The sequence below is a fragment of the Argopecten irradians genome, chromosome 6, assembly GCF_041381155.1.
Source record: "Argopecten irradians isolate NY chromosome 6, Ai_NY, whole genome shotgun sequence".
Lineage (NCBI taxonomy): Eukaryota > Metazoa > Mollusca > Bivalvia > Pectinida > Pectinidae > Argopecten > Argopecten irradians.
Window position 1 is genome coordinate 26,587,946 of NC_091139.1, and position 23,915 is coordinate 26,611,860.

General features: G+C 34.0%; 2 protein-coding genes across 6 annotated transcripts in view; one reads left to right on the forward strand and one right to left on the reverse strand.

Annotated features, from left to right (window-relative positions):
- The window catches only part of LOC138325482 (serine/threonine-protein kinase Sgk1-like), a 47,678-nt gene that overhangs the window by 22,583 nt on the left and 1,180 nt on the right, over positions 1 to 23,915 (forward strand). For all 3 annotated transcript variants that reach the window (XM_069271168.1, XM_069271166.1, XM_069271169.1), the window contains 9 exons: positions 9,831 to 9,921; positions 11,936 to 11,985; positions 13,197 to 13,254; positions 13,631 to 13,846; positions 16,973 to 17,085; positions 18,453 to 18,489; positions 19,907 to 19,993; positions 22,526 to 22,621; positions 23,685 to 23,792. In XM_069271168.1, the coding sequence (XP_069127269.1) occupies positions 9,831 to 9,921; positions 11,936 to 11,985; positions 13,197 to 13,254; positions 13,631 to 13,846; positions 16,973 to 17,085; positions 18,453 to 18,489; positions 19,907 to 19,993; positions 22,526 to 22,621; positions 23,685 to 23,792 (856 nt within the window). The remainder of the gene's footprint in view (positions 1 to 9,830; positions 9,922 to 11,935; positions 11,986 to 13,196; positions 13,255 to 13,630; positions 13,847 to 16,972; positions 17,086 to 18,452; positions 18,490 to 19,906; positions 19,994 to 22,525; positions 22,622 to 23,684; positions 23,793 to 23,915) is intronic.
- On the reverse strand, positions 6,487 to 23,690 carry LOC138325483 (treponemal membrane protein B-like). 3 transcript variants are annotated; one of them, XM_069271170.1, is made up of 5 exons: positions 22,655 to 23,690; positions 11,671 to 11,726; positions 10,722 to 10,799; positions 9,252 to 9,362; positions 6,553 to 6,991 (listed from the first exon to the last, which is right to left on the reverse strand). In XM_069271170.1, exon 5 carries the CDS (start codon positions 6,889 to 6,891, stop codon positions 6,568 to 6,570), a length of 324 nt encoding a protein of 107 aa, XP_069127271.1. In that variant the 5' UTR covers positions 6,892 to 6,991; positions 9,252 to 9,362; positions 10,722 to 10,799; positions 11,671 to 11,726; positions 22,655 to 23,690; the 3' UTR covers positions 6,553 to 6,567. The 3 variants fall into 3 exon arrangements, with proteins under 3 accessions (XP_069127273.1, XP_069127271.1, XP_069127272.1); XM_069271171.1 differs by having other exon boundaries at positions 10,722 to 10,833; XM_069271172.1 differs by lacking the exon at positions 22,655 to 23,690 and having other exon boundaries at positions 6,487 to 6,991; positions 11,671 to 13,432.

The window sequence follows — 23,915 nt, forward strand, 5'->3', positions numbered from 1 at the left end:
CTCATCGTTTAACATGTGTTTGTCATAACTATGGAATAAGGAAATTCTGTAGCTCCTGGGGCTAAAACATATCAGCCTTAACTAGCTGTCAAAGTTGACTGGCAGCCGCCTAGATATAGCCATGTAAGTTATCAGAGGATTCCCTTTCACATTCGGTAGTGCGTTTTAAACTGACTAACCTAACAAAACAATGGATGCAATATTTGTATACCTCGCATAAACATTGAGGCGGAAAAATAAACAATTCTTCCGTGTTCTAGTGATTATTCAACATTTTGAATGTTGATATTGACAGTTTTAAAAACAAACGGTTCAATTTTCAGCTAGCTCGATCATGGTTATAACCCAACTTATCAAAAGTGTGCATTTAAAAACAAATTTATTTATTATATTTGACTTGTTATATAGATATCACTTTGTTAAGGAATAAGAATAAAGTGTTTGATTTAAAAGAAAACTATTGATGTTGGGAAGGTTTCGGAAAAGTAGCTATCCACAAATATTTAAAGTAAAAGTGCCTTATGATTCAAGTCCAATTCTTTTATTTCAATTAAGGGGAGATAATCTAACAAAATTCATCTAAGCATTATAATTCTTTGCGAAAGTGGGAACCTAATTACATGTAAAGATAAAGGAATAAAAAAACATGAACTGTAACAAACTACAGAGTTTTCTTTCATACCTACACGTGTAATACTGGCTGGTCTAGGGCAATACACTCATGTCGCCTGAGGCTGTATTGCATGGCTACCCATGCAATAAAGCCTCGTGACGTCACGGCGTCAACAAAATCTCTATTTCCTCAGTAAAATTTTAACTTTTTTTTCCACAAAATTGACTGGTTTTACTATAAAAGATGCAAGCAATGGAATTTGTGTTGAAAATATCACGTAATTTTTCATGTATGGAAATTGACTTCCAGTCATGGATTTCTTCGAATTTATTTCAAAATGGCGGGATATTATAGTTGTAAAATTGCAGTAAAACGTCGTGGTATGAAAGAAAAATACTCTTTCATAAGTGGATATGAAGGATAGGGATATTCTACCCTCGGGATCACAAAATGTTGCAAAACCCTCGGCAAGCCTCGGGTTTTACTACATTTTGTGACCCTCGGGTAGAATATCCCTATCCTTCATATCCACATATGAAAGAGTCTTATAATCTATGCTTGGTACAACTACTGCAAAATGTTAATCAATATTTTCCCTGCTACTCTTGTTGCTTGCTAAGGTTTTTCAGTAATAAATTATTAATTAATTAATTCAAAAGTTGTGTTGTTCTCTTTAAAAAAAAAAAAAACGAAAAAATGCTACATTAATTAATTAATTGATTGATTGATGGTTGTGGTGCATCTCTCTCACCGCATGCTCATAATGTACATAACCTTATGTTATATCGTGACTCAAGTTTACCTTAAGGTGAGAAAGGTCAGAAACATCTGTAAAATCATGCTTATGGTCTTATAGGGTTGGATATACCTGTGACACATTCAGTAATTAGATCAAATAATATTTACCTGGTCAAATTATCCTTCATTAAATATTAAACCTGTTTGTCTACATGGCTCACAGAATGCCTGAATTGCTCTCACCTGTAACCTTGTCCTCATTAGCCACCCCAGAAGACATATTTGAACTCTTCTGATTCAAAGATCGGAATAGTTCATTATGAAATTTTAGGGATGAATGAGTTAATCTGATGGACAAATCCAATATTTCGATATCAAGAAGTAAATCAACCATTCAATGAAGCATTTATTATTAGGATGTACAACTTCCATTTTTTCTTTTTTATACATGTTCAAAAAAGTATGAAATCAAAAGAGAGGGGATTAAGTGAGCGAGTGTAGAGTGGTATCCATGACTTTGGTTTCTATAAAAAAAGGTCCCAATCACAAGTTTAAAATGAAGGGGAGATAATCTTGTAGTAAAAATAATAAGTTGGTAGTTTGCAGGGAAAGGTTTATTGACACTTGTTGTTCTTACAGTAGATATTTTAATATGTATGTTAGATATTCTGTATTTAATGTCATGGTATTAAATGAGAAGTATGTTACTCTGTGATTTATAAGTGGGCGTCAGCGAACGTTAAATCAATCAATTGATGCAGACTTTTGGCTTAACCTATCAGGATAAAAAAATGATGTATCATTATTCAGTCAAGTTTTTCTTTTATGTCAGTTCACCGTCGAAACTTTTATTTATGAATGAAATCGGTTTTATATTCCCAGTAACACTTTCCTGATAGGATGAATGATTAATTCATGCAAATGAGGTTGCTGGGGTTAACCACAGAAAATATATGCCAAATTCGTTGAGGAACTTTTATGAATGACCTGTGGGTGGGAAAGTGCGTGTATGTATGTATATAACATTATGAAGGTGGTTATGAAGGATTACAAGGTGGGAGAACACGACTTGCGGCATGTGATCAGTCCTTATGTAGGACAAACTGAGGACAAGAGCTGTAATGATATTTCCTATGATTCTTGGCCATAAACATGTGACCTTGTACACAAAACAATATCTTCACAATAACTTAATATAGTAAACTTATAAACAATTTTATCAAATTAATATTTTGTTGTAGATGACATGCCATTCTGTATTTAAAGAGCCGCTGTAATAAAAAAAGTTATTTTTAGTGTCCCCTGACAGAACAAGCCTTTGATTTCAAACCATGACGCGACGTCTTGTCGTCAAGGCTTCTTGCCACCATGATTTTATTTAGGAGAAGTGCAAATTATACAACCTAGTGGCCTTTTTGTCTGATCCTGAGGTTCCGAAGTAAGGTCATTCGTAATTAATGGTTTTCACGACTAAATTATGTCCTTAGAGAATTATGATATAGAAATCTCCATAAGTCAGCGGGTTTGGCTGAGTTATTTAGATGAGATTTGGAAGGGCATTGCCAAGGTCATAAACTAGTACATGACATTATCATATAGAAACCAGTAGACATAATTAATTCAAAAATTGTTATAAGTGATACTTAATTTTTTAGAATTAAGAAATAATGGACTGCATTCATGATGTAAGACATTGAATTATATTATCTTTTTTTATCCCCCTCTTTCTCCGAAACGGGGGATATTAATTTGGGTTTGTCCGTCCATCTGTCTGTCCATCTGTCTGCAACACTTCTTTTCTGTGCAATAACTGTAACAAATGTAAACTGATTTTCTTCAAACTTGGTGACAAGGTTAAATGCCTTAAGAGCTCGGCAAAGTTTGATCGGGACTGTCGATGGACCTTATTTAGCGGAGTTATGGCCCTTTGATTTAATAAAAAAGTCATTTTCTGCCACTTCCGTTCAATAACTGTAATAAATATTAACCAGTTTTCTTCAAACTTGGTAACAAAGTTAAATGATGTCTTACTTCAGAATAAGACTGCAGTCTATTTTTCATGTTTCCACCAAGGTTAAACCTAACCTCAATAATGTTTACCTACAATATGTCCTGAAAGCGAGGGATGGAAATTCAAGGAATTTGCTTGTTTTCCATAACAATGGAGTAAAAAGGATTTTTGAATTTCAATTTCTTTGTGTAAAAGAGTGTTCATACATACATATAGTCAAACCTGTCAATAAAGACCACTCATGAGACTAAAAAAAATGGTCTTTATAGCCAGGTAGTCTTTATACACAGGTTCACACTGTAGGCACTTTCATTTTAAAAAGTTATTTCTAAAAATTATCATATAAGCATCTGTTTGATTATTTTGTTTTAAACATTTTGTAATCAAAGTGCCATTGGTCTACACAATTCAAATTATATTGAAAATGGTCAAATGGTACCCTGAAGGAATAGTTTTTATAAGCATGAGGGCTTTGACATGGGACATTATATACCATATTCTTGTCCACACCGTAATTTTATAGCTAGAAGACATCTGACAACCTTTAATATTGTATACATTTATCAGTAAGTGTCCCAGATATACACTGGTAACGTTCTAGTACTTTAAACAAAAATATTTTTTAATATAAGTGCTTTTGGTCTATACACAGGTCAAATTGTGTTTAAAATTATCATATGATACCCAAGAAAGCTGTATGGTCATTTTAAACAGGCAGGGCTTCTTAAACAGGTGAAACTTGTTTTTTTTGGCAGGGGACGCTATCCTCTGACACCTAACTCTCGTCCATACCGTAATTTCACAGCAAGTAGGCCAAGATATATGACAGACAGAAGTACAGACATATATCTGAAATGTCCCAGATATATGGTTCTATAAGTAGACATTAATCAGTGGGACTGGATCTGAGGTGACAGTCAATAATAAAATAACAGTATGTGACCAACAGACACGCTACACTGACCCATATTACCGTATTCGACCCAATAAGCAACCTGGACGTCTAAAAAATTGAAAAAAATGAAAAGGTGCTAATAAGATGAAATTGTTGCAAAACTATACAGTTATGTGTAGTTTTAGTCTTTATTTATGCCTAGGTAATTAAAATCGAGGCCTCGAAAATGGAAGGGGCACTTATTTGGTAGAATATGATAGATTGGAATTAACACCATTCTGATGGCTGCCTCATAAACCTGACTAAGAAATAAACAAGATTTCACACAAAAAAGATTTCATTACAGTAGTATACTTTAATAGTAACTTTAGTATACATATTGTCCGTATTTTGCCATTCATTATGCTACACAAAAATGTAATATATGCTGAAATAAACAAGATTTCATTTCGTTAATATATTACCGTAACATTTTGTAAACATATCTTTCACGGTTCCATATCGGTGTGTTATACAACAAAACTGTATAGACAAGAATTAAAATAATTCAAGCATGACAAATGCATATTGTTTGCACATGCAGTTTTAGTTAAGTTGGTGCATGCAGTTTTTCATAGAAATGTGTTTTATAGACGTTTCAAATTTATAGATATTTTAAGAAACTTTCATAAAAATAATAAGTTTAAACGGAAAAACAAATTACATACAGTCTTAAATCTAGTTTCTGAAGGTTAAAATATATTTAGATTGGTATATGCGTTAATTCTTGTGGCCATGCCAAATGAAACCAAGTTATGATCATGTACACACAGAACTCTTCTTACAGCTGTTTTGAAATAATAATTATATGGTTCAAACATTCAGTATATTGTCAACACTACGACCATTCTAGAATCACCTGATACAGTATATACAACCAACAGTTTCCATTGAAGTACACGATCTTACATAATACTGTCTAATTACTCATTCAAAAATTAAAATTAACTGCATGTAATTTGAAAGTAATTAAACGGTATTAATTTCATTACAATGAAATGGTACATCCTGATTGGTCGAGTATTCCACTACATGCGGTCAGTGCATGTTGTAAGTTTTAATCAAGTGTTGACCTGGTCTAGTTTTCTTTTGGCACCCGATTCCATGTTTTTGTTTTGTAATCTACAACATTTCGGGAGGGCTGTGTACTTGATGGCCCGCCATCAAACTGCTTTCCCACAAAAACATGCTCACTGATATGCTTGAATCTTAAGCCGCACACATATATGCTGACTGTTGACGGCAGGTAAAATGTGTCAAATTAATTTCTAGAATCTGACTTCATCTTGACATAGTTCCAAGGAATGTACTTAGGTAAACTTTTGACCGGCTAGGCCTTATATCACAAGTGTACTAGTGATCAAATACAAAACACAGTTCAATAATTCAGATGGCCAATGACACCTGCCACGGAATATAATGTAAATATTTATAGATTGGGGAGAGCAATTGCACTGTGGTTCATGCAGACAGCTAATGATGTCTCTTTTGATCTTTTTCTTTCACATATATATATTTGATGATATTATTACAAAAATGAACACTTTTCATTAGGCTGTCATCCTGCAACACAAAGTTTTCAAATGCATAATTTGAAGTTGTTTCATGCCTTTTTAGCCATTGATTGTCTTCCTGTGTCCTTCCTCTTGACATCCATCTCCTTGGCTCCCTTTCTGTTGATATTCATCGCCTTGGCTCCCTTCTCCTTGACATCCATCCCTTGGCTCCCGTCTCCTTGACATTCATCGCCTTGGCTCCCTTCTTGACATCCATCCCTTGGCTCCCTTCTCCTTGACATCCATCTCCTTGGCCCCTTTTTCCTTGACATCAATCTCCTTGGCTCCCTTCTCCTTGACATCCATCTCCTTGGCCCCTTTTTCCTTGACATCAATCTCCTTAGCTTCCTTCTCCTTGACATCCATCTCCTTGGCCCCTTTTTCCTTGACATCAATCTCCTTAGCTTCCTTCTCCTTGACATCAATCTCCTTGACATCAATCTCCTTAGCTCCCTTCTCCTTGACATCCATCTCCTTGGCTCCTTTTTCCTTGACATCAATCTCCTTAGCTTCCTTCTCCTTGACATCCATCTCCTTGGCCCCTTTTTCCTTGACATCAATCTCCTTGGCTCCCTTCTCCTTGACATCCATCTCCTTGGCCCCTTTTTCCTTGACATCCATCTCCTTGGCTCCTTTTTCCTTGACATCAATCTCCTTAGCTTCCTTCTCCTTGACATCCATCTTCTTGGCCCCTTTTTCCTTGACATCAATCTCCTTAGCTTCCATCTCCTTGACATCCATCTCCTTGGCCCCTTTTTCCTTGCACATCAATCTCCTTAGCTTCCTTCTCCTTGACATCCATCTCCTTGGCCCCTTTTTCCTTGACATCAATCTCCTTAGCTTCCTTCTCCTTGACATCCATCTCCTTGGCCCCTTTTTCCTTGACATCAATCTCCTTAGCTTCCTTCTCCTTGACATCAATCTCATTGGCTTCCTTCTCCTTAATAATTCCTTCTTCTGTTTTCATTGCAACTTTCTCTTTGACACTTTTCTTCCTTGCATTAATCTTCTTGATACTGTTGCTGATACTTGGCCCCATTCATCATTATTTTATATGACATTGGCTGTAGTAGAGAATGTTCTATCATGCAGATAGAAGGCTACTGGTTGGTCAGTTCCCACACCTGGGTGGCCATTCCCTATAAGAAACACCATCCACTTATGTTATTTTGGCTCATATTCCTCTTAATACTACTATGTTTATTTCAGTCTAGAATCTGGCTATGCCTTGTAAGTTTCTTTTAACATAGGAATTAAGGGATTTCTGATAAAGCTGTCTGGAACAGATACGATGTAGGCTATCTGTAGATGATTAATAGCAAAATTATCAAAATTAGCTTTTTGATTCTTATCGGTCTGCCAGAAATTTTTAATTTCAAAATTAGGGGGAGTTTATTTTGTTACTGAACTGCACCAGACAACCCATATAAAAAAACATCACGACCATGGAGGCTACAATTAGAATAGATCTTTGTCAAAATAGAATTTTCACATTTTTGTACCATATGTTGTTGCTTATGACGTCAATCTTGCAGTGCATTGGCATCTCTATCTCTCTGATTCATAGGCCAATTGTCTCGGAGAATATAAATTAAGGCTTAAATGTAGATATCTTTTGACTAGTCGTGACACTATACCTACTTCTGGGTCAAAAGTAAAAAACTGTAGTGCACAGAGTTCACATTTGAATAGAATGCACATGTTGGAGACTGATGGTTTTTTTTTATTTTTTATTTTTGTATTTTTAGCCTAAAACGTTGTTTGTAGGCTGCCTGTACTGTATATATATATGTATAGTTGTTCTATTTTTGGGTGTTTTTATCAGATAAATTGTTTCTGTCATTTAGTTTACTGGCTATCATATTTTATTTATATTGACATATGGACTATTTCTATTTTTCATCTGATAACAAAATCGGAAGGCATTTCCCACTGCTGTTAAAAAACAACTAAAGTTACATTTAAAAATCTCCCGGAAGGGTCTCGAGTTAAACAATGCATACTTGAAAGTGATTTACACCAAAAAACAATCACCCACAGTAATTGTTACGTTTAATAACATTACCGTTTGATTTACCTGAGCGACAGGTATAGTGTAAGTATATGATTAAGTCTTAGGTGTCTGCCTTTATATCAATGTTATCTGCATATAGGTATACAGTAAAATACAGCTCGGACAGGCAGCACTCTGTGTATCAGCTGAGTAAGGGTAACAGCTCCTACTGAATTCTCCTGGAACTCAATACAGCTATACTACGCTGTAGTTTTCTTAATTTACTGCAAGATCAGCTATTTACTGTGTAAATATTTTGAAACTGAAGCCACACAGATAGTTTGGATTTCACCCGAGTTCTCTACTCAAAATTTCACATCAATTCGTGTCTGGCCCATCAACTGTATAGCAGCTAAAAACAGACCCAAGATTTATATGTGGAAAAACTTTTTATTCCGCTTGGGATATTTTTGTGAATGGTGGATGAATACTACAGGGAATCTGATCAAGTGCAATTAAGTTAAAAGTTCTAATGATAATGAGCGATTTAGATGTTTTTAATACGTGTATGACTTTATACTAAAGGTAAGAAAACATACATATAATACATCGTGACTATGAATTAAGGTCAATAGTTGTTAGTGTATAGATGTGATAATGTAATTAGGACCTATTCCATTGCCATATGGTAGATATACGTGTTGTGTAGTTTGACGTCATAATTACACTTTATTATTGGTACAGTAGGGTTAGAGTATGTCGGAATGGCACTTAATTGTTGGAACGAGGAGAAAAAGTGGTCTGTTTTTGATAACATCCATCTATTTATCACCTAATAGACTTATTAACTGCACAACTGTTATGTACGTCAATGATACAATGTGGATTATATTTTGACGCAGGAAAGGATAAAAATATACAAAATACATGTAGAGAAATAAATTATTTGATAACATATGGTAAAATTTCAGAGGAAATATCACATGTGAAAAAGGTTGATATTTTCACAGATTTGAAGCCCTTGGTAAAATGTTTTGTTTATTTTAACGTCCATCAGCTTACTATAGCTGGACTATTGAGGACATATGGTTTTCATTCATGTCTGCGCTGTTTGACCAACAGTCATAAATTAAAACCATTTCCAGACAAAACAAGACATATATAACTGACTGGTGATTCAGATATTGATAAGAAATGTTTGTTATTTAACATCTACTCTATTTACACAAACAGGACACAAATACAGAAGTTTATATACAATTTACTATGTATTAAATGTACAAACAATTTCTTGTGTTATTTTTACATTTCCATATATATTACATCATATTGATTTTGTTTCGTAATTAACTACCGAAGAATCCAATATTGCGCTCTGAATATATTGACATGCACCAGGTACATACAATTTGAGCAGAAGGTTGTTGCTCCTTCAATCCGTTTGTACATGCAATAGGTGCATGTGAAATGTTTCCATCCATGCTAAGACTGGCTCTGTGGTTTGCCACGCAGGTAATCTGTAATTATAGTGTTATCACAATGAACTGACCTATATGTGAAAAGACATTAACTAATTCACCCCTGAAAATTCCTAATGAACTGCTCTAGTCTTTGAAATAGAAGAGTTTAAATGTGTCCAAGGGTGAATAGAGAATATTATTACAATGTATCACTTGTAGTCTAGCACCTTATGATTGTAATGAAAAGTCACTCGATAAGTAAAACCAGTGGAGATTTGAAAATATCAAAAGTAGGGGAGAGATATATGCAAAGGTCAAATGTCAAACATAATGGTTTGTAGGTTGTATGAAAGTTTGATGTACTTTGAGTTTGTTAACTCATACAAATATCAGGATTGACACTTTCACAATAAATTTTCTAAATGAACACGGAGGTCGAGTAATGGACAAATTTAATTTTATCATGAAGAACATCAAATGTTTGTAAAGTATGTGATGAATGAACGACCTTTGTTTATTTTTCAGTCCGGAGGTGAGAGCGTTTCTGACACTAGACAACCCCCGCAATGCTCAGGAACCTGTAGATACTGACACCTTTGACGACTCAGACACAATGGTTCGTATATAGCGCTCAGTATTTATAGAACCTATTGGTACCTAGTACGGTTATGGTGGGTCATAAACACAATAAACATTTTAAAATCTGAAAATGAGAATCTGACTGCTGCTTCAGTGAACACCTGTAATATCATACTGGCTGGTTATTATATATTTTGTAACTCATTTACTTCTGAAAATCCATAATAAACTGTTCCATTCTTTGTATTAGAAGAATTCAAATGTATCTTCAGAGGTGAAATAGTTCAGAAATAGGTAAGCTGTTAATGGAGCTCCTTGGTGCAGACCTTGTTTGAAGTATCAATCATTCTTTGATTAAATTATCTAAGGTCAAAAGTGAAGTGAAAGCAAAGAAAGTCTTTGGAAACATGCCATTCAAGTTTTTATATACTTTATGATAGTACTTTTTATGCAGAGGTATCAGTTTTGTTATTCATTTTCATTAGATGTATTTCAAGGGGACTTGAAACGGAACTTCAGCATTTATCAAAGTTGAACTGGATTAAGGGTTAATTGTTTAAATCTATTGATTAAGAGGCATCTTTTGGCTGTATTTATCATTTACCATAATTTACTTTAATTTTTTCTTACCTTTTAGTCTACTTCAGAAAAAGAAAGCTTCAAAAGAGCCATCTTGGAAATATGATACATGTATATTGATTTTTATGCATTTAGATACAATGAATATTAATTAAAATATAACTCAGCTGACACATCAAATGATGCCAATCAATATCAGTTGATGTAATGAAAATCTAAGATGGATGATTCTTATTAATAATACAATCTTAATCTTACCAGTAAATTTCTGTTAACACTTTCGTTACTAAATAAAATGTATGATGGGTATTCTGGCCCTGAGAAAATCTGCAGATTCTGAAACGGAGCATAACTTCTTTGAAATTAGCATCTGAAATCAAACAAGTACATGTAGTTAGATTACCAGTGTGAAGGGTAATCTATTTCCTGTGAACGTCAATTGCTTTTACGAATGAATCGGATATTAACCACAATATCCATTTCACCTGTTTTAGTCATAATAAACCTGTCATATTTTGTTACATTTTATTGAAAAGTGCCAGACAGCAGAATTTACTTAATTACTAAGACAATTGCTAACAGCTAGACATATGAGTCATTTGTGCTGTCCTGTGCATTATGCAGCTGCAATTAATTAGCGTTTATATTTAAATTTGTTTGAAAACATTTGGGTCAAATTAAGTTTAGTATTACGTCATATGTTAATGAAACGGGCGTGAGCAAAGAAAGTCTTGGAAATTCAAATTCATTTCCTATTATGCAGCTTCACTTTTTTGATTTTGTAAAGAAAAATCAGCTTTTATTTTGTCTTTAATCTTATCAGTATTTACATGTACATGTACTTACTGTACCATGCTCATCCCTCAGGTGAATGCTAGCTGCATCATGAACTAGGGAAATTTTCTGTAAACTTCATGACTTACTACCAGGCTTTGTAGTTTTGCTTTTTATTAATTTCATCATTATTTGTTTTCAGGCTCATTTCTTTTTGAGCAGCCATGGTTTAATTAAACTTTTGGTCAATGTCCCAAAAAAGAACTAAGTTGTCAAGGGTTGCTTGTTTTTCATGGGCTTATCATAAAATGTTCCTGAGAGAGGACTGAACATTAGCTTGTTTTTGAGCATGAATGTCTTTGAAGTATGTGTTGGCTATGTAAATGAACAAAATCTGTAATTCTTTCCACTCAAACTATACCACTACACTAACCTAGACTTGCTCTGCACAACAGCCTTATCAGGACAGACCGGTCCATTTCTCATTTTCTGAAATACACAAAATTAATTGGCTCTCCTATAACTGTGCACTTGGAACGTTCTACTGAGCTAAAGTCCCATGTTTTAATAGACCGAGCGAACATGACTCTTCTCATGGAGTGATTTAAATATATATCATTAATTACCTGTAATGTATCTGATACAAATGAAATTTACCTCTCTGTACTGAACTGAGCATTGACCTTTTTTATTTTTAGGATCGGAAGGACACAAACCCTGTCAATCTTGGTCCTAGTGAACGTACAAGGTAAATGACTCGATCTCGATCGTCGTAAAGTTTGACGAGGTCATTATTGCCGATTCATAGTTCTATAACTGATCAAGTCATGTACTTGCTAATGGTATACATGTGTATTTTATTCATCCTTATACATGTATACCCCAGATTTATACATTTAATGGACTTTGGCGTATACATTTATGTTTTTAAATGTTCATCTGATTTTATTAACCTAGTTAAATGGTCTTTAGCACCATAATCTTATAAGATTTGTCTGAAACTATTTATAACAAGGATTTGATCAGATTACTGACCATTGACAGTTCATTCAAACATGGGTCAGTCAAATACCAAAGTTTAGTGGTCAAGCGGTCAGTTATTGGCTCAGTTTCCAACTGAGGCCAACTTAACAATTCTTTTTACCTGTGTTAAGTCAAGGTCTGGTTTTGGATAAGAATATGTAAATCAAAACATGTACATTAACTCTTTTAAGTTCAGAAATTTTAATAAAGTAGACTTGAGTTGTAAAATTTTAGCTTTTTGTGCAAGTAAATTAGAACAAAATCCTTGAAAATGACATTTTTACTGTAAAGCTAATGCAAGTATTTTTTTATTTGACATTATTTCAGTAAAAGATTATAAAGAGCTAATTTTGGAAAATGTCTGTATTCATTTTCCAAGTAATGAATCATATGAGGATACAACAAAATTTCAGAAAACACACGACTAAGGTGGACTTGATGGAAATTTAAAAGTGTGACAATTGTAATTTGAGTTTGAACTTCATGCATTAGGAATAAATTATGCCTGACAATTTTAGTGCTGCGGTTTTAATGAACTTCCTTAATTATGTCAATCATCTATCAGATATTGACGTAATTTCACGACAAAATTGTAACTCTCAATCTCTGATGATTTAGCATTTATTACTGTCATATTTATGAGGCTTTTAAAATTGATTGCCTATTCTATAAAATGTATCACCATGCAAGTTGCGGTGAATTTTACAAGCTTTTATTTCTTGGTAAATTAATAAAGAAAAACATTAACCACATTTTGGGCTTAATTAAAGCAATCTAATAATCATAATGAAATAAGTGTCTGGACATGTATACAATTTTGTATTTAAGATCAATTTGAATTATGCTAATTATGTAACCAGGTTATAATTATCGTTAATAAGCGATGTGAACATTTGGATTTCATGTAACCTTATGGTGCATCATTATCTTTTTCAGTGTAAAGCCGAGTGATTTTGAGTTTCTTAAAGTTATCGGAAAGGGCAGCTTTGGCAAGGTAAATTATAAATCATTGTTGTATGTTATGTTGGTGTTTTTTTAGGGGGGAGGGGGTTCTTAATAAAATAATATATAGTAAGTTGTATAACTGAATTTCTATAGGAATATTTTTATTGATGGATGGTGTTATCCTAAAATCTGGAGAAATTAAGTCATAACATCTCTAAAATGTGTCACTCAGAATAACAAATGAAAAAATGTATCACCAAAAGCATTAGATCAACTGTAATTGTTAGGAAATGTCCTCAAGGTTGTAAAGTTCATTGAATATTTCCTTGTCTGCAGATGTTGTTTTCTTTCAACTATCACTCAATTTGATTATTAATTTTCTGATAAATATTGAAGTTAATTTGAATTGTTGATTTATCTTGCAGGTTCTTCTTGCTCGGCACAAAATGGAGGGAAACATCTATGCCATTAAAGTGTTACAGAAACAGGCGATCATGAAGAGGAATGAAGCTAAGCACATCATGGCTGAACGAAATGTTCTTCTCAAAAACATCAAACATCCATTCTTAGTTGGTCTTCATTACTCCTTCCAGACCGCTGACAAACTCTACTTCGTCCTCGACTATGTGAATGGTGGGGAGGTAGGTCAACCATTTTTACTTTTAACAACCCATTCACCCCTAAAGACACATTTGGACTCTTCTAATTCTTAGACTGGAATAGTCCATTAAGAAACTTCAGGGGTGAATGACTCTCAGAGCCCTAATACACCTTTAGGAAATGAGTTTGAAACCCACATAAGTCATTTTCCTCCTGGTACTCCAACTTTTCTCCATCCGCCTAAACCCATCCTCGATATTCCATGGGTTCCGATCACTTACGATCTAAACACCCCAAGACTATCTCATAGTGAAATTGAAGGCAGCTCAGCTGAAAACATTTGACCAATCACAGGCTAGCAAAGATTTCCTTTGGAGACTACAGAGAGAGCGACGCCTAACATCAAAGCCTCACAGTCAACCACAGTGTACTGTTATATGGCTCTTTTGATGTACATCAAATGACAAAATTACCTGTTCTACTCTGTTGCCTTTAGTTTTACTATGAGATAGTCCAGGGGTGTAGAGATCGTAAGCGATCAGAACCCCTGGAATATCTAGGATGGCCTAAACCTTGCTCGTACTTAACTGACCCTGACTGTTAATAGGATGTACAAAAATTAAAATGTGTTAATATATAATGTTCACATTCAACAAAGATCCCATTTTCCTCCATTTTGGAATAGGTTGTAATTGTTTTTTATCTCATAATTAAAATCTGAATTACTATTAATTAGTCGGAAGCTAAGCAAATGTATATATATTAATTAACAACACATGCTTAATTGTAATTAAATAGATAATTGCCATTATAAATTGTGTCAACCAATTATTTAAAAATACTTTTACCTGTAACATGCCTTACCTTGATTGCAGTGCTTGATAATTAAAAGCATAGCTCAACTTGTCTGTGATTTAATAAATAGATTATAACATTTGTGTGCGGCGGTGTCTGCTAAAAGATTTCCAAGCGACAACTCAATGTTCCCTCTAACCAATCAAAATCAAACTTAATCTACATCATTTCTCAATACCAAAATACTTCCTAGGGAGTGCTTTTCAGATCTAAAGGTCCAAATTCAAGGTAACTGTTAATGTAAAATTCATCTCCATGTGATATTTCAAGTTTCCTTAAGCTGATCAAGCCAAAATTTCCTATATATCTTTGTTACAAGCGTTAATTCTGGGGAGTATTTTTCAGGCCTGGTGGTCAAAGTTCAACATCACTGTTCAAAATTCTGTTCAATTTAAGTAGTAGGCAAGGCATATCCACTTGTATTTTGTATTTGCCCAAAAATTATGATATAATTGAACAGATTTTCATATTGAACAAACAATTTGACAGAACACTAATTTCCCTATAGCTATTTTAGGAGCAAGGTATTCAAATTAACAAGGCCAGCTGAAAACTGGTCGTCATTTTGAATTTAAAAATGATTTTTCACTAAATTTTGGCATACATTTTTTCTAAAAACCTTCATATATGCTTTCTATGCAACATTGATATGAATACACCAAATTTATGTCAATACGCCGATTGCGGGATACAATATTCAGTCAGTTTAGTCATGTGACTTTCATCACCATGTGACTTAATTTAGGGCACATTTGAAACAAAATGGCGGCATATGTAATGATTGTACACAGGTGGAAAATTACATATCATGACAGAACATTAAACATTAATTATCAGAACAAATTGTATTAAATTTAATCTAAATATGCACAAAAATTGAATTTGGACACTTAATAAGGAAATGACATGTAAATTACGGCTTCAAATGGAGCTGTCGCCTAGCAGTTGGAAATCAACGGTAGCTGGCGTCTCACTCACATATATTTTATAACTTACCTGGGTGCATTTTTCCAAAAATCAATAACAAATAAGAAACACAAAACATAACAGTTTATCTTAGTTCCGTTATCGAGCAAGTATTACCGACTATGACCTTTACCCGGACATTGATATTCTCTGCCTATACATGTCACCGCCATGACGAAAAAACGTGCCCTAAAATTTTCGCGGTCACATGACCAAATCAACGTTTTCTACCTCCTACCCAGAAGAGTTCCTTGTATCCCGGAATCGGCGTATTCTGTATTCATGAAATAGATCTCTTTAATGAGATTTTGCTTGATACCGAGATGAATTTAAAGTAACTGTCAATCATATAAAAGATATCTTATATAAAATGTGGGAGTCAGTTCACCAGGTGCTGAAAGTTATTGTTATATATTTACTGATAAAAGCTCCCAGAATAGACTTCTCAGATTTACTGATAGCAGACGGTCACAGGTGTGAACTTTTAAGGAGATTTGGAGATCTACCTGGCCATGATGATAATAATACATCTATTTCAGACATATTTCGTTCAAAACTTCTTCTAAGAACCACTTTCATTTTCATTCAGTATACTGTATATAGGAATTGTTGCAGAATTCTATGTTGGACAAAACATATTGATTTATGAGATATTTTAAGATTTACTTGCTCTTTTCATAGATGATTTTAACATAAGTGATTTTTGGTATTCAGATACGATTTAACATGATGTTATTGGCTCTTTTTTTGTCTATTTTCTTTTTAATCTGTTTTCACTTAAAATGTCCCCTCATGTTGCCAACTCGATATAGAAGAATATGTAAAGTAACAATATATTCAGTTTTACATACTTGATTATCGGAGTCTCATTATATTTGGCCTGCTGTATAGTTGACAGACGTGTAAATGATTTTTGTTTGAAGTCAGCTGCATCATATATAATGAGTGATTTCCCTTCACATACGTCTGTCATGAACGATCAATGATGTTCTGACCTTGATGAGAAATCTTATTGTTTTTGTATCAGTTAGAAATGAAGGTCATTTTAGTTTTAATTTCAAGGTGTTCATATGCTGTTGCTATAACTGATTTGAACTGATAAAAAAACTAGAGTGCATACATAAATAAATGTGTATAGTCTTGCATATTTTGAGAGAAAGAAAAGAAATAAAACAATGCAAAATAAAAACAAAAGAACAAAAGAAGAAATACAAACACTGATCAGACATTTGAGTATTAGAAGTCAGGGAAATTATTAGAACTCTAAAGAGTAATTTCAAATTCCCCATAGCTACATCTCCTACCTGTATGTAATTTTGTAAATATATTTTTTTTTTTCTTTACAGCTCTTCTTCCATCTACAAAGAGAACGGTACTTTCCCGAACAGAGGGCGAGGTTTTATGCTGCTGAAATGGCTAGTGCTATCGGCTATCTTCATTCTCTCAATATCATTTATAGGTAAGCTGAAAACAAAATATGAAAGATTTAAATAGGAAAATTGAAAATAGTCAACAAATGCAAAGTTTTACAAAGTGTTTACAACTAAATGAAAATCAATTTTGATTTCATCCAAATTTTATTTCTATATAATTGAAATAAGATCGAACAACAAACAAGGCCTATATAAGTTCTTTCTCATTTACACACCAGAATTGAAATCAATTTCAATGCTATATGCGATAAAAAGATGTTGAATTTGAACAACATTGAAATTGTGCATGAAATTGGTTTTTGACTGGTAAGCTGGAAAAAACAGGCGGATATGAATTATATATTCATGAAATTTCCAAATAGACTCGTTGTGGCCTCACTGAAGGACTAATTAACCCCAAACTTCCAATTAATTCTCTTCAGGAAGTAGGTAGCCAAACCTCAAATTGAAAGTTCACAGATTTAATATCATGGGATGGGTGAAGATTGAATGTATTTCCTTACATAGAAAAATTAGCTTTTTTATCATCAAGAAAGACATGTACGTTTGTCAAAAAAACAAATTGATATAATGAAGCCATCAGATTGACAAACAAGCCGTTTAGTCTAAAAAGTTTGAAGAAAATAATACCTGTTACCTGTAAATATTTTTATTTCCCCGCCATGAAACTTTTGGTCATTTAGTGCACGTATGTTTTGTCGCATTGAGACACATAGGAGTTCCATATTGAGGCAAAGATATTTGTCGATTAACGTATTGTTTAAAACTATCTCAAAATAATAAATATTAGTGATTTGTGGAAACTGTTTGATGTTTGCCAATATTGACACACGCATATATATATATATACGCAAGTATCCTGTCACGTAAAAATAAGGACGCCAAGTGATGGGATCAAAATAACTTGACTTTTCAGTACATTTAGGTAGATCGTTCTGTCGACAGTTTACAAGATACTCACAGCGTTTTCACTGAAGGATAAATGTACCACGGCTTGTATAACATTGTATAGGTGACATTTCCTTCCGTTAACATCAAAACAAAGGCTTTGTTCGAACAACGTTATATCCTCTATTCACGATTATCATGTTGTTACGGCAACCAAAACTGACTTGTCATATATATATGCCATCTTGACAGGAAATGGCAAAGTTGTTATTGCAGTTAGTGGAGTAACATCATTAATCTACACAATTTATTTTGAAGATTCATCGTTCATGTTAGATAATACTGGTATTTGTGAATATTATACATGTACTTGTATATGTTTAGATCCCGATATAATTTCTTATGACGTGTTTTACTCTTTTAGCTGTTTTCCGAACACAGCTTCTGTTTTCAAGTAATTAAAATTGTATTATTTCTTTACTGATGGTTCATTTTTCTCTTTCAGGGATCTCAAACCAGAAAATATTTTACTAGACTCAAAGGTAAATATTTATGCACAAAATGGAACAATGTATTTTATATACATGTATAGACTTAGACAACAGTTTAACTAGATATATGGTAATTACAACATAGAATGTCTACACACTTCTTAAGGTAAATCCCCACTGATTTCCATACCAGGAAAATATTCTTCTTGGACGAGTCTTATATAAAATATCCCAGAACAAACAAATTTACACAAGTTGTTTTGGTTCGTTTTCATTTCACATCCTATTAAAAGCCAGGGTCATTTAAGGATGTACTAGGCTAAGGATAATCAAGGTATATATAAAGCCAGAGTACCCAGAGAAAAATCATTGAACTTCACTTTCTCCTTAAGGTTTTCTTTATCCTTTGAAATTTTCACTCATTCATCCCTGAAGACACATTTAGACTCTTCTTAATCAAAGATTAGACCAGTCCATAATGAAATTTCAGGGGTGAATGAAAACAAATTATTTGATGATAACCTTGTCATACGTGTTGGAAATACACAGAATCACATAACTTATCTTTTCCAAGCTTTTAACAGTGGAATGAAAACAAATTATTTGATGATAACCTTGTCATACGTGTTGGAAATACACAGAATCACATAACTTATCTTTTCCAAGCTTTTAACAGTGATATTTTACCCTAAAGTTAATGTAGTTCTCATTTATATCAGCAATCAAATGTAAAATTTCTCTGTGTCGCCTGTCAGCTGTTGAGATACAAAACTATCCAGTCTCTATGGAGTTGTAAAGGTGTGCCTGTGACAGCTACGGGAAGCTTGATAAGGCTGTGAATAAACATTATTTGGACCAACTGTAATCTAGATAGAGATTAGTGTGTCAATAAATGTGGCCATGAACAATTTTACAATTATTGATCTGCTGTGTTTGGTATTTAAGACCTGCTACTGGAATTTATTGTTTAAACTTGATCCATGTCTTGAACTCTTATGATTTGAATACTGTATAGGGGTTATATTTCATGGGGGTTTTATTTTCGCTCTATTCCCAGTTCCACCGAAATCCATGAAATTAAACCCCCGCTTATTTTGTTCTGTAAGCAAAAATGCAAAATGTTAACCCTGCGAATTAGAAGCACCATACGGTACCTTCTGTTTATAGTTTGAAAGGTACTTTTCACTCTACATTCATGGAGGGTCTTTTGAGTGAATACTCAGATTATTCAAAGTTTTACTATTGTTTTAACAAGCCTTAAATGAAGATAATTATTAGAAATTTAAGGATGAAAATTATAAATTTTTTATTACTGAATTGTGGTATTTGAAATATTGTAAAAAAAAATGATTTATTAATTTCATTATTTTGAGAGAGGGCAGGAAAAACAAACTGGAGATTCCGTCCAGTACCATGTACCTGAAATTCTGTTCTCCTGCAAGTCTTATATGATGATATTTTTTTTCAGGGCCATATAACACTGACAGATTTTGGCTTATGTAAGGAAGGTATTGAGGGCATGGGTACAACAAATACATTCTGTGGAACACCGGAGGTAGGTGTAATGTTGATTGTTAATTTTACTGATTTAGTGCAACTTCTTTAAAACAAAAACAAAATTGTGATATATATATACATACCTTTTTCAGCATTAAAACAATTAGTGTTTTTGTAGAAATCTTGAAAATTGATTAACTTTTCAGTAAGGCTGAACCATAATTCCTATGCATTTTTACCTCAAGGTGAAATGAATTGATGTCAATGATTTGCAATTCATATGACTGATTATATTTCACTGAAAAGTGTCATCATTGTACATTAAAATGTGCCATCATGTGAACATTTCATCTAAACTAACTTATGGTGCAATCATTTGCCCTATCAAATATTTTACTGCCAAACTTTTTCTCTCTACATCTTGTTATACTGTCATTGTATTCCTTAAAACATTGGCATGCTGCCACCATATACCCATTAAAGCTACTATGTACTCATAAAAGCCACCATGTACCCATTTAAGCCACCGTGTACCCATTTAAGCTACCATATATTCATAAAAGCCACCATGTACCCATTAAAACCACCATGTACCCAGTCACCATGTACCCATTTAAGCCAGCATGTACCCATTTAAGCTACCATGTACCCATTAAAGCTACCATATACCCATTAAAGCCACCATGTACCCATTAAAGCCACCATGTACCCATTAAAGCCACCATGTACCCATTAAATCCACCATGTACCCATTAAAGCCACCATGTACCCATTAAAGCCACCATGTACCCATTAAAGCCACCATGTACCCATTAAAGCTATCATGTACCTATTAAAGCCACCATGTACCATTAAATCCACCATGTACCATTAAATCCACCATGTACCATTAAATCCACCATGTACCCATTAAAGCCGCAATGTATCCATTAAAGTCACCATGTACCCATTAAAGCCACCATGTACCCATTAAAGCCACCATGTGCCCATTAAAGCCACCATGTACCCATTAAAGCTATCATGTACCCATTAAAGTCACCATGTACCCATTTAATCCACCATGTACCCATTTAAGTCACCATGTACCCATTAAAGCCACCATGTACCCATTAAAGTCACCATGTACCCATTAAAGCCACCATGTACCCATTAAAGCCACCATGTACCCATTAAAGCCACCATGTACCCATTAAAGCCACCATGTACCCATTAAAGTCACCATGTACCCATTAAAGCCACCATGTGCCCATTAAAGTCACCATGTACCCATTAAAGCCACCATGTGCCCATTAAAGTCACCATGTACCCATTAAAGCCACCATGTACCCATTAAAGCCACCATGTACCCATTAAAGCTACCATGTACCCATTAAAGCCACCATGTACCCATTAAATCCACCATGTACCCAATAAAGTCACCATGTACCCATTAAAGCCACCATGTGCCCATTAAAGTCACCATGTACCCATTAAAGCCACCATGTGCCCATTAAAGTCACCATGTACCCATTAAAGCCACCATGTGCCCATTAAAGTCACCATGTCCATTACACACCATTAAAGCCACCATGTACCCATTAAAGCCACCATGTACCATTAAAGCACCATGTACCCATAAAGTCACCATGTACCCATTAAAGCCACCATGTACCCATTAAAGCCACCATGTACCCATTAAAGCCACCATGTACCCATTAAAGCCACCATGTACCCATTAAAGTCACCATGTACCCATTAAAGCCACCATGTGCCCATTAAAGCCACCATGTGCCCATTAAAGCCACCATGTACCCATTAAAGCCACCATGTACCCATTAAAGTCACCATGTGCCCATTAAAGTCACCATGTACCCAATAAAGTCACCATGTACCCATTAAAGCCACCATGTACCCATTAAAGCCACCATGTACCCATTAAAGCCACCATGTGCCCATTAAAGCCACCATGTGCCCATTAAAGCCACCATTGTACCCATTAAAGCCACCATGTACCCATTAAAGCTATCATGTACCCATAAAGCACCATGTACCCATTAAAGCCACCATGTACCCATTAAAGCCACCATGTGCCCATTAAAGCCACCATGTGCCCATTAAAGCCACCATGTACCCATTAAAGCACATAATCATGTACCCATTAAAGCCACCATATGCCCATTAAAGCCACCATGTGCCCATTAAAGCCACCATATGCCCATTAAAGCCACCATGTACCCATTAAAGCCACCATGTACCCATTAAAGCTACCACGTACCCATTAAAGCTACCATGTCCCCATTAAAGCCACCATGTGCCTATTAAATCCCTAAGATATTATGCAACAATCTGGTACATTTCCACTAATAGACTAACACAATTTGTCATGATGTTGTTTATGAAATGAAGTCGGAATGTTAAAAACAATTAGTGATGTGCATTTTAAAAACGGATGTGTTATTTTAAGCTTTTACTGTATACATATAAGCAAAAGTGCTGTTTTACATATAATTGTTTGCTGTAAGAAAGACATTTACATTATGTAATTAAGGGAACATTAACATGCAGTTGAGGCGTTATTCCTAACAGATGTTTTTTTTTGTTTTCTGTGTAGTATTTAGCACCAGAAGTCCTGCGGAAACAGCCCTACGACAAGACTGTGGATTGGTGGTGTCTGGGCGCTGTGTTGTACGAAATGATGTATGGCCTGGTAAGTCGTACTTAATAAACCTGTCTTACTTACCTGTCTTTTCTTACCTGTGGATACCTGACACATGTAGATCTCACTAGGTCATCAAATACACCTATATCATAGGTATATCATGATACAGAAGGCCCTGCTCTCATTGCCGTGAGCATCTCTCATTTTCAAACCTCGCAGGATACAGAAATAAAACCTATTACCATAGGAAGTGTACAATGTATATCATAAATTATTTTGAAAACTATTTTTTTTATATTTTGTTCAACAGCTGAATAAAGTTTATAGTTCAGCAGTGATATTGTTGTCCTGGTTACTATGTATTAGGTTGTGTAACAAAGGTTCTCAAGGTGAACTACAATAGAATATAACCTTGTAGGGAATCATTTGAAAGTCACATAAACATAAAGAGTGACAAAAAGGCAGTACAGTGTATAGTAATTGCAATCACAAGGCTGAAATACATAAATAAATGCTAAAACATTAAAAAAAATGGTTTATACATAGGTGTGCAGGTGTTTTAAATTTGCTAGAAATGATCATATGAAAAATTTTGAAACGGAGTTATTTGAATATGAAACATAAAACAACAAATCTACTAAATGTTTATATTTTTTTCACATTATTTAATCAGAATCCAGTCAATACCAAAAGTAGCCAAATTCTATGTTTTTACTACAGTAATTTTTTATTTCTTTTATTTTATTTTTTTACTATTCATCTATTTCTTTTTTAGATTGCTCTATATAATATATTGAATGGTGTAAATTGTAAAACATATCTTAATTCAGAAGGAAAATAAAAATTTAGTTTATTTGTTATTTAAACAGAACAAATATCTCTTCTTTAACAATTTTTCGGCCTCTTTGACATTTTCCCCAATAGTCAAGAGGCGGTAAATTTGTAAAAGAAGACTGCACTGCTTAAATTATATATGTTTTTTTCCCCTATGGAGGATAATTGTTTGAAGATTTATTTTGTTTATGTGTACTCACCATGAATAGATATCATCAATATATTGGATATTTATTGACTGAATTGCTATAATTTGTGATATATTTTGATATTGTAGCCACCATTCTACAGTCGAGACACTGCTGAAATGTATGACAACATCTTATATAAGCCATTACGACTTAGAACCAATGTATCAGCTGCAGCAAGGTCCATATTAGAAGGGGTTAGTATTAAAATCAATTGAAACATTGAAAAATTAAGAGGAAAAGAAAAAAAGGAGTAAGTTTGACAAACAATCAAACCTGCCCAAATAGACCTACACCACTCTAGAGACAAAGAAAAAATA

What these genes read in the sequence shown, in the direction of transcription:
- LOC138325483 (XM_069271172.1), bottom strand. Translation starts at nt 6,891, where the DNA reads ATGGGGCCAAGTATCAGCAACAGTATCAAGAAGATTAATGCAAGGAAG.